The 12,207-nt window shown below is 42.6% G+C and overlaps 1 protein-coding gene across 1 annotated transcript in view; it reads left to right on the top strand.

Annotated features, from left to right (window-relative positions):
- Nucleotides 1–12,207, top strand: part of CD36 (CD36 molecule (CD36 blood group)) — a 46,411-nt gene that overhangs the window by 20,761 nt on the left and 13,443 nt on the right. The window contains exons 6-7 of the mRNA XM_088468933.1: nucleotides 6,021–6,070; nucleotides 10,326–10,395. Coding sequence (XP_088325059.1) covers nucleotides 6,021–6,070; nucleotides 10,326–10,395 — 120 coding nt within the window. The remainder of the gene's footprint in view (nucleotides 1–6,020; nucleotides 6,071–10,325; nucleotides 10,396–12,207) is intronic.

The following is a 12,207-nucleotide window of genomic DNA, read 5'->3' as shown; positions in this document are numbered from 1 at the left end:
GAATGCAGTGAGCTTCAGAATGTCCTGTGTATTCCTGTAAACTATATAAGAGCTCTAGTTTCGGAGGCAAGGCTGCATTGAGCTAGAAGAGCAACAGGGATTAGTTGACACTCTTTATTCTGGAGGGGGGTAGTGATGTCTATTGACCATCGATGGTTAACAACTATTGATGGTTAACAACTATTGATGGTTTTTCACAGATGGTAAATGTTTTTGCCATCAATGGAGGTGATCCATTGGTTCTCCATCATCGATGGCAGACTGGGAGCCAATGCTTTTTGTGTTCCATGGGCCTGATTCAGAGCCGCACGTAAGCGGCCGCTCGTTCGCTCCGAGCGATGTTTGCCCAACTGCGCATGCGTACGGATCGTAATACGCATGCGCAAACCATCAGTGCGGCCAAATTTGTTTGTTCGCGAAATAGTGAATGCCTGCTATTTTGAGTGACAGAATGAGGCGTATGTGGGTGGTAACAGGGGAAGGTGCTTGAAAACGGGGAGTGGAGATCCGAATGCAGGCATGCTTAAAGGTCAAAACGGGCGTTTTAAGGGTGTGCATAATTAATACAGCAGCGTCATTGACCACGTCACTGGCTTATTTTATAGCCATAACTGCTCGCAAGATTGTGGTAGCAAAAACCAACCACAAGAATAGCGAGCAGTTCATACGCTGGTCGATGTACTCGATTAATCTAATAAATAGCGGACATGACGTAGGATGCGAGCGGCCAGGGGGCGTATTTTTTCAAACAACGACCGCAAGTTTTGTTCGCTCGTTCAGGCAAAGAGCGAACGGTTCATTTGAATAGCCACCCCTATTTTGTGGACGAACGACCGCAAATAGCGTCCGGCTCTGAATCAGGGCCTATATGCGCTGGGAGCACAGAGCTTAACTACACACCCCAATGCCCCGCTAAACCCACTGATTTACCATTGATAGTTTCATGCCATCTATGGTAATCACTGACAGCACCATTGATGGATAGCCCGCCAATAGCCATCCCTAGGGGGTAGTACACAACCTATGACTTGCACTACATCACTAAAAAGTAGCTTTAAGTATAAGACTCGGTTGATATATCAAATGACAAAAAGCCCAAAAGCCCTTCTGCTGCAGAAAACATGTTATTGCCGGTGAAAGGGCTTTTTCTCATAATGGGATTATTGCCAGCAATAACCCTAATCGGGGGAAATTATTTATAAAGAATTGAGATAGTACACTCTGAATAATGAATTATTTCTAATACAGTACTATTTAAATGATTTAACTTTTTTTTATAAAAAGGGTACTTGGTTGTTCTAGGTAGGTCATCAGCACAGCAACGCACCTTGAGTAATTTATATATTCTACATTTTATTTAAAAGAAAACAATGTTTGACGTAATATAAAATTATATCAAAGATATTTTAATATTCTGCACCAGAAAGGGTATTTTCAGGAGCAGAATATCACATCACTATATTGTGTCAGAGTGACTGCGGGCTGCATTTACTCCCCCACATGCATTCCTCCCATGACCCATAGTCTTCCCTTTTTCAGCATCACTGCACTTGCTCTGTGATTATTATACACATGCACATGCACAAGTCCCGTTACACATAACGTGTGAATGCAGTGTGACTCGGTAGCACCGAGCGTCTATTTGTGCGACTTTTTACCTTCAAATGAGTCTTAGTTGCACAGCGATTTGAATAGGACGCACAAGCAGCCTACATTCTATGTGCGGCTGCGGGTGTATCTGTATGCGTAATGCTACGTTACAGTGTCAGCTGCTGTGACACTGTAACGTAACACTTGGCGTTACCGAGTCATGCTACGGAATTGCGCAACTAGAGGGGCTGTATAAGGCGCAAAGAGGCTAGATGTATGTGGACACATCTGTATGTATGTATATATATATATAATATATGAGAGAGAGAATACATGTACTTACCTGGGTGGGGTAGAGACTTCCCTGAGCCTTGCTTTTGCCAAAGTTGTGCATGCACTCTAGGAGGTGGGTTTCATGCTTTCTAGGCTCTCTACTCCACCAGCCTCTGCAGATGTGGGTTTGCAGCCGATGGTGTGGTTCTGTATATTTTGTTGACATTCATAATATTAACATTCAATATCTAACCACCAATAATGTCGACAGGTACAAAATGTCAACATGTTCAGAATGTCGACACCCACAATGAAAAATGTCAAAACTGACAAAATGTTGTCATTTTCAAAAAGTCAAGATTCAAAATGTTGACATATAGATATGTCGACACTCATTTTTCATTCTAATCCCTAAACCTTAGCCCTAACATTGTTATTGTTGACATTTTGACTGTGTCAACATTACATGTGTCAGCATTTTTATGGTATCAACATTATATCAATGAAAGTTGACATTATGATGTTGACCTTTTGACTGTGAACATTGTGATTGTCAATGTCAACATAATGACTACATACTCTATGGCACATAAGAAGCAGCTGCAGTGCCAGTCCTGCCTCTCTCACTCTCTCAGACAGTTCTAGTTATGTTATTCTTTTCCCAATAGTTACTCTTTTTCTCTCAAATCTATCCTCCATGTTAACAACTAAATCGTCCTTTTCTCTCTGTGGTGTCCATATAATTATTAATCGGGTTTATAATTTGAAATTGCTATTGCCACTATTCATAGCAATAAAAAATTGAGAATCACAACCAGGGACAGAGGATCCGATAGAAGTCCGTCCCTGCGAGGTATAAAGTAAAGTGATTGCTGATGCTTCACTTTACTCTGTGTCGCGGGACCCCCAGCGGCCTACTGTGTATGCGCGGTCATCAGACCATGCATGAGCAAGTGTCCACTACCTGGGAGGGATCCGGGGGATCCATCTCCAGGTAAATTCTGTGATATCTAGCCTTTTGGCTACAATAGATAATGCCATCTTAAGATGGCATTAGGTACTGGGGTCCCATTACGGAACTTGGTCATCTTACAGTATAGAAACCTATTGCAATCGAAAACGGTGAAACCACAGCAAATATCTCAGTGTGACATCTGGTATCAATATCAATCCTACCACATTTCGCAGTGCAGATGCAGGAGCATTAACTTCATTTTTGAAACTTAAAGTAAAATACAGTAAATTAATTTGTAGCCGCTACCATTTTATTTTATATTCATTAATCCATATAAAGATGTTAGCAAAAAATACTAACATAATATTCAGCTGTCTACATTTCATTTGTCGACATTTTGTACCTATTGACATTTTGATTGGCAACATTTGAAATGTCGAGATAACGGTGTAGACATTTTGACTGTCGACATCTACCTAATGTCCAGCACTGGTCAGACCAGTCGTCTGCTGGAATATAGTAAACATATTATAATAGTAAATGCGGTTTCCTTATAACCACCCTCAAGTGTTTGGTAAAACCACCCTCAAGTGTTTTGGTTTGGATTTGCTTTTTTATTGATAAAAACATCTAAAATCATGTAATTTTGACCTGTTTACATGCAATCCAAAACCGAGATTTGTTTTTAAATCCGAGTTCCAAACTTACAGAAGACCGAGCCGAGACTCAGTTCTACTCAGAACCCTAAAAGTGATTCGAGCCGGTACTCGATTCGTCTCGAAACCCTAAAGTTCAGGTGTGTTAGGTTTTCAAGAAAACCAAACTGCACATCTCTACTTTATACATGTGTGTGTATATAGGTATTGTCATGGGAACAAATAGCAAATGCTGTTTCCTGGGATAAATGGTGGCCATGTACATAAATATTGGGACATTGACAGAATTTTCATATTTTGGCCTCTATTCACCACCACAATGGCTTTGAAATGAAACAAACAAGATGTGCTTTAACTGCAGACTTTCAGATTTAATTTGAGGGTAATTACATCCAAATCAGGTGAACGGTGTAGGAATTACAACGGTTTCTTTATGTGCCTCCCACTTTTTAAGGGGCCAAAAGTAATGGGACTATCAACTCAAAAGCTATTTCATGGACAGGTGTGGGCTATTCCCTCGTTATTTCATTATCAATTAAGCAGGTAAAAGGTCTGGAGTTGATTCTAGGTGTGACATTTGCATTTGGAATCAGTTGCTGTCGACTCTCAATATGAGATCCAAAGAGCTGTCACTATCAGTGAAGCAAGCCATCATTAGGCTGAAAAATCAAAACAAACCCATTAGAGAGATAGCAAAAACATTAGGTGTGGCCAAATCAACTGTTTGGAACATTCTTAAAAAGGAAGAACGCACCGGAGAGCTCAGCAACACCAAAAGACCCGGAAGACCACGGAAAACAACTGTGGTGGATGACAGAAGAATTATTTCCCTGGTGAAGAAAAACCCCTTCACAACAGTTGGCCAAATCAAGAACACTCTCCAGGAGGTAGGTGTATATGTGTCAAAGTCAACAATCAAGAGAAGACTTCACAAGAGTGAATATAGTGGGTTCACCACAAGATGTAAACCATTGGTGAGCCACAAAAACAGGAAGACCAGATTAGAGTTTGCCAAACAACATCTAAAAAAGCTATTACAGTTCTGGAACAACATCCTATGGACAGATGAGACAAAGATCAACTTGTACCAGAGTGATGGGAAGAGAAGAGTATGGAGAAGGAAAGGAACTGCTCATGATCCACCTCATCAGTGAAGCATGGTGGTGGTAGTGTCATGGCGTGGGCATGTATGGACGATAATGGAACTGGTTCCCTTGTATTTATTGATGATGTGACTGCTGACAAAAGCAGCAGAATGAATTCTGAAGTGCTTAGGGCAATATTATATGCTCATATTCAGTCAAATGCTTCAGAACTCATTGGACGGCGCTTCACAGTGCAGATGGACAATGACCCGAAGCATACTGCAAAAGCAACCAAAGAGTTTTTTAAGGCTAAAAAGTGGAATGCTATGCAATGGCCAAGTCAATCCCCTGACCTGAATCCGATTGAGCATACATTTCACTTGATGAAGACAAAACTGAAGGGAAAATGCCCCAATAACAAGCAGGAACTGAAGACATTTGCAGTAGTGGCCTGGCAGAGCATCACCAGGGATGAAACCCAGCGTCTGGTGATGTCTTTGCGTTCTAGACTTTAGGCTGTAATTGCCTGCAAAGGATTTGCAACAAAGTATTAAAAAGTGAAAGTTAGATTTAGGATTGTTTAGTTTGTCCCATTACTTTTGGCCCCTTAAAAAGTGGGAGGCACATAAAGAAACCGTTGTAATTCCTACACCGTTCACCTGATTTGGATGTAATTACCCTCAAATTAAATCTGAAAGTCTGCAGTTAAAGCACATCTTGTTTGTTTCATTTCAAAGCCATTGTGGTGGTGAATAGAGGCCAAAATATGAAAATTCTGTCAATGTCCCAATATTTATGCACCTGACTGTATAACACTGCATGTAGTAAATGATGTGAAAGTCCAGTAATATGGTTTAACTACAAGCAGATAGTTTTGTTAAACCAAAAATAAATAAATAGCAACCGACAGAATCAATTCTAGCCTGTCTATGAACACATTTTCCCTCACTATGGGCCTGATTCAGAGATGTGCGATATTGTAGCCTCGACGGTGACTTTGTGCTTAGACACAAATGCTAATTTTAGCCTTTGTGTACTTGCGGGCGCCAGAGAGGGGATGGGATCATAATACCAACTGCAGGGATTCTGGTGCTCAGAATGCCAGCGTTGGATCCCGACATGTGTCAGAATCCCGGCAACGGCATCTCAAAGGTAAGTAGCGGGGTTAGGGGGAGGGTTAGTGTTAGGGTAGGGTTAGGCACTAGGGGAGGGTTATACACTAAGGGGGGAGTGTTAGGTTTAGAGTGCGGGGAGAGGAAGGTTAGGTTTAGGCACTAAGAGGGGAGGTTAGGTTTAGGCACCAGGAAGGGAGAGTTAGGATTATGGGATAGGGTTAGGATACCGACCATCAGGCGTCGGTAAGCCTGTTGGGATGCTGGCATCGTCATTCTGGTTTTGCCTTTTAAATAATTGAACAAGTGGATAATGTCAAATAATTTAACAAAAAATATTATTTTTCAGCTCAGTTTCTTATTGGAGTGATAACTACTGTGACATGATAAATGGTACAGGTATGTGTGACATTTAAGGCAAAGTATTTACAAATTTACATATAGCAAAAATGTTAGATATTATATTTATTTACAGAAGATAATTTATTGTAGTGGGCCCATATATTGATTATAGGGTTTTTGACTGGATAATTATAATATCTTGTTGCCACTATTCGCAGCAATAAGAAATTAAGTGCCACCCGGATGTATCATTGATCACATTGAGAGACAGGGGCTCCGATAGAAGCCCGTCCCTGCGATGTGTATAAGTAAAGTGATTGCATTAGCAAACACTTTACATTTAGTTTCCAGAGGCCACTGTGCACAGGTGGTAAGTGCCGGGGAGGGGTCCTTTAGAGCCCTTTCCCAGTACCCTTTCCCAGAAGTGTAGCCTATAGGCTACAAATGCTAATGTTTGGTAGAGTCATCAAGAAAGCAACCCCCATAGGTTTCTATGGGAGCTTCTTTTGTGAGGTAAAATGAGAGATCACAGCAGATATCTACAATACAGTATATGCTGTGGTCTCCATAGATACATTTGGGGGATACTTAATAATTGTGGGTAGCCCCCCAAAAATAGTTGTTTTCAGGGGATATCCCGCATATATTGATAGGTATCAAAGATGCTGTTCTGCCGAAAAAAGTCTCATATCAATTAGTTCGAATACGAAGGTGGTTCAATAAGTAAGGTAACAAGACCTCTCACATGTGTAATGTTCTCTATTGCATTCTAATTTCCCACCAGGCCAGAGCAGGTAGACAACTGCTTCCCCTCACGCCCATTAAACTGCACCTATCAGTCATACTGTCCCAACATCAGTTATATGGCGGGCTGGTGGATACATGATCAAACATTGAGGTGCATAGTGTGCTCAGATTTCTGCGTCTAAAAAGCACATCCACAGTTGAAATTCATTGTCAACTTGTTGAGGAATATGATGATAACGTCATGTCACAGAAACAGGTTTGGGTTTGGTGCACTGCCTTTGATAATGGCAAGACAGACGTTCAAGATGAGCAGCAATCCGGCCAGCCAAGCACGTTCACCAAAGATGACAATTTGTGCTGCATTGAAAGTATCTGATTCCGGAGGACAGATGAATTCGAGTTAGTGATATTACTGACAAACTGAACATCTCAGTTGGGTATTGTGCACAACATCGTTCATAAGCAACCGGGGTACAGGAGAAATTGTTCATGCTGGGTATCAAGCAAATCACAGAGGTTCACAAAATCAATAGGATGGGAAAATCTCCTGTACACTTGACGCAGTTCCTGCAGCGTATTGTTGCAGGCGATGAAACGTGGGTACATCATGTGACACCGGAGATGAAGCAAGCATCCATGACATGGAAATATGCAACGTCCCCACCTTAAAATAACTCCGTCAGCAAAGAAGGTCATGGCAACAGTGTTTTGGGACCACAAGGGTGTGCTTCTTGTTGATTTACTCACCAAGGGAGATACTGTGAATGCTGTCCGCTATTGTGACACATTGAGCTGGTTGTGAAGGGCAAGTCATCAAATACGACCTGGGTTGCTGTGAACAGGCATCATATTGCTGCACGATAATGCCAGGCCACCCTCAGCCAACCACACGCATGAGTTACAGCGCTACCATTAGGAGGTACCTGACCATCCTTCCTATAACCCTGACCTGGCACTGAGTGATTTCTATCTCTTTGGCCCATTGAAGAAGCAGCTGGGTGGAAGTCGATTCGCAAGCCACGGTGAAGTTCAGCAAGTCGTCATGTCCTGGCTTCAGGTGCTTGACACTGATATCTTCTATGCCGGGATAGATTCCATGGTGTACTGTTGGAACAAATGCTTATAAAAGTATGGGGACTACGTGGAAAAATAATCTGTACCAAGTCTATACTGTTAATTATACGAATACTGTATGTATGAGTCAAATAAAATGACACAATGAGAGGTATTGTTACCTTATTTATTGAACCACTCTCGTAGATATTCATTTAGAATGGAAGTTTGCATTTGCTGTTATTATGAACGATAATATGTAATTGAAAAATGTTTTTAGATAAAATGTTAACATTATTGTTATTATCATAATACACAAATGTTATGTTTTTACCTTAGAACACCCTGATTTCTAGCTCTTGCTACAACTCTGAGTACTTTACTGATCTCGGCAGCATGTAAATATCTCTCAGCTGGCAGCTCGTGACCAATATATATAATTCATATATATGCGCCAAGCACAGAGAAAGACAGCGGCAGATTGGCCATAGGGTTTACCGGAATCTTCCCAATAGATTCCTAATTGGGCTTGGTGATTTTTTTTTCTATCACATTTTTTTCATAACCCATGGTGGAGGGGTCTGCGGGTGGGGGCATGAGGTTCGTCCCAGCAGTGACATTATGCATATGAGACAGGCAGCCTGCTGCTACCTGTTTCTGCTGCTGAACTGCACATGGAGCTTCTCAATTGAATGCTTTTCACAAGTGAGGATCTAGCAAGCAGTCAGGTAAATAGTAGATAATATAAATTTATGTATACAGTATACATAGTGTTAGAGACAGGTTTGGGTGGTCACTGGGGATGTCTTTAGTGTATGGCGGTCACCGGGATGCTGTTGGTGCTGTATGATGGTAAATTGGATAATGTCTGTATTGTATGGCAATTACAGAGATGCTGGATTATGGTCACTGGGCACCTCTGTACTGTATGGCGGACACTAGGATGCTCTGTACTGTATTGTGGTCACTGAGATGCTGTTTGTATTTTATTGTGCTTATTGGAATGCTCTTTGCGCTTTCTGAATGATATGATAGTCACTGCATTGCTGTCTGTATTGTATGGCAGTCATTGGGTTATTTCCATGCTTATGGTGGTCACTTTAATGTCAATCACTGGGATACTGTCTGTGCTCTGTGGTGCTCACTGGTATACTGCCTGTACTGTATGCAGTCATTGGGATGCTGTCTGTATTTTATGGTGGTTCACTGGGTTGCTGTTTGTTTTGTATGGCAGTCACTGACATGCTGTATGATGTTCACTGAGATGCTGGCTGTACTGTATTGTGGTCACTAGGATGCTGTCTGTACTGTATGGCAGTCACTGGGATGCCATCTGTACTACATGATGGTCACTGGAATGCTATCTGTATTGTATTGCAGTCACTGGGATTCTGTGTGGGGTTTATGACTATCTCTGTTTTATAGAGGTCACTGTGATGCTTTCTTTGCTGTATGGCAGTTACTAGGAAGCTCAATATACTGTATAGCTGTCACTGTGGTGCTCTTTGTAATGTATTGCAGTCACTGAAAAGCTATTTAGCCATTAAAGTGGTACCTGGGATGCTGTCTGTATGTTAGGGTACTCAATAGGATGCTATTTATACTGTATGGTGGTAATGAGGTTGAAGTTTGTACTGTATGGCCATCACTTGGTCGCAGTCTGTGATGTATGGAGGTCACTGAGATGCTGTATGACTGTCAGTAGGTTGCTCTTTGTGCTGTATGGTGGGCCATTGAAATGCTGACTGTAAAGTGTGGTGCTCACTAGGATGCTTTTTGAACTATGTGGCTGTTCTCTGTACTGTATAGTGGGCCTACAGCTTATTTGGTCCAGCCTACATGAGGCCACTTTCAGAATTTCTTTAAGGGCCACTTTAAATTCACCCATGGGAAACAGACACATACACAGTTACAGTGGTAGCTGGACGTGAGATATTTCACCTACTTCCATTGCATGCAGAATAAAAAAATGGTGTTGTTATGCTAAACACGCCTATCAAGGGTGTGACCATTGCATTGATAGTATCTATAATGCGTGCAGTGTGTGCGGTGCACCCTGCACCCATATATGATTTTACTTACCAAACTGGTGTCCTACATTGGCAATCGCTGCAGACAGAAATCACTGAGAAAATTGCACTGTGGTTTGTGTATGCACAGTAGAGAAATTTCTGGGAACACAGGGCAAGCGCCATTTTTCCGGAGACCTGCGCATGTGCTGTAGACTCTGGCAGAAAGCCAGAGTATTCTTCGCTGTGGAGAGGAGTTGTCCCTCACAGAGGCTGTGTATGGGCCCCTTCCGTGCTCATGAAATACCTCAATGACTTTTAATAGCCTTATAATTAACAGTAAAAGGCACATTATCTCATATATTATGGAGCATTCTTAAATAAAACCACAATATTGAATATTGTACAATGTTATTGCTATTATTTATTTTTTAGGTCGGGTGTATTTTTATTAATATATTAATTGACAACTAACAATTTTCTATGTATCTTTTGTTAAACAGATGCAGCTTCTTTTCCTCCATACATTGATAAAAAAGTTCCTTTATATTTCTTTTCCTCTGAAATCTGCAGGTACGTTACGAGTGCTTATTAGCTCAAATGTGAATTGCTTAAAGAGGTCACACTGTAGGTGTTCCTTCATGAGTGGTCATTTCAGGTTTTGATAGCAATTTAGCCTTGATAAGTGTGAAAGAGGGAAACAGGGTGCTGTTTAAATGTCTCCCCTTATAGCAGCAATCCCATGAAACAAATGAGGGGTGTTTTATTCAACATTAATGCAGTGCACGTGCTCATTAGAGATGTGTATAATATGTCTGTATACAGTTAATCACCTTCTATAATACCACTTTTACACCAGAGCTAAAACCCAGGTTATTGCAGGGTTAACCCAGGCAGCTCCTTGGTGTAAAAGGGGAAAGGGTTGGATTCCTGGGTCAGGTGACCTGGCAATCCAACCCAGTTAACTTGCAGGGTTTAACACGGGACTGACCCGTTAAACCCTGCAGTGTAAACGGCTCGATCCGGGTCATGATGACCTGGAGCGTACTGCATGCCGGCCGATCGGCTGGCTTCAGTGGCGCTTGGAGATGACATCATCTCTAAGTGTCCACTTCAACGCTGGAATAGCCGGGTCACTGCAGATCTGGCTGTGGTGTGAACGGCGCCGACTCTGGAATATCCTGGGTTGGAGCTAGCTAAATTCCGGGTCTGATCCGGTTTGGAACCCAGGCCCTGATTCAGAGCCGGACGCTCTGACAGAGCGCTCGCTCTGAATCAGGGCCGTCCCTCTGAAATTAAGAGCGGCCTCCTGACCACCCAGAGCTATAGCGTGGGGCCAAAAAGATGGTCGCGATGGTCAAGACCATCACGACCATCGGGCTTGCGACGAGACCCTAGCGGTAGGGTCTCGTTGCCGCAAGCCCTGGAGTGCTTTTGGCTCTATCAGAGCCAAAAGCACTCCCACTGACATCACTAGTGATGTCAGTGGGGCCGGCCCCAGATGGTAGGCGTTCCCATGGGAACGCCTCCGTCTGGGCAGCCACGCCCCCGGCGCGCCCACCAAAGGGGGCGTGCTGTCACTCACCATCGACAGCACGTCCCCTTTGGCGCGAGACCCATAACGACGGCTTGGCCGTCGTTATTCGGGTCTCGCCCATGCACACGATGGAGCCGCCTCCGTCGTGCGCATGCGCACTTGGCCAACATCGACCCGCTTGCGAGCGCTCAGCGCTCGCTAGCGGGTCTGAATTAGGCCCCCTGTTCCAACCTCCGGGTCAGACCCAGAATTTTGTAATAAAAGCGGTATATGTAAGTTTGTACAACTTATGGGTAAATGTAAAAGCCTGCAAATTGCTGGCAGCTGCATGATTGCAGCGATCTAGCAACTATACTTATGTTGTTTATGCCTTTTAAAAAATTGCTACAGTACTTTAAATATAGCAGCTTAAGAGCTGAAATCACCTGGCTGCCTGCAACTCGCATGGTGTTACATATACCCCATAGGCCTAAATGTAATAGCCTGTGAGACGCACGCAGCAGCACACAATGTACAGTAGCTGCTAGATATTTAGATGTAGCTCCTGACTTTCTGCTTGTTTAAAATTGGCACTTTACATCCAGTGACCATATCAACAAAATCTCGCCACAGGCTATTGCAATTGGGCCTTAGTTGGAAGTATTAATTTTCTCTGTAATGGCACAGGACATTTTGGGTTCTATTCAGCAGCCAAAATTTCACTTAAATCATACAGAACAAACACCATGTAGGAAAAGCTTATGTAGGAAAGGATAATACAATTCTCTTTTCTGTGACTGCCCAGCTCCTACAATATCGCTCTGTAGAGAGCATGCCATTGCTCTCTACAGCGCTTCACGTTTTTAACT

This window comes from Taudactylus pleione, unplaced genomic scaffold, assembly GCF_031769625.1.
Source record: "Taudactylus pleione unplaced genomic scaffold, aTauple2 ptg000086l, whole genome shotgun sequence".
In the NCBI taxonomy this organism is placed as follows: domain Eukaryota; kingdom Metazoa; phylum Chordata; class Amphibia; order Anura; family Myobatrachidae; genus Taudactylus; species Taudactylus pleione.
This window is presented reverse-complemented; position numbering and strand designations above follow the sequence as displayed.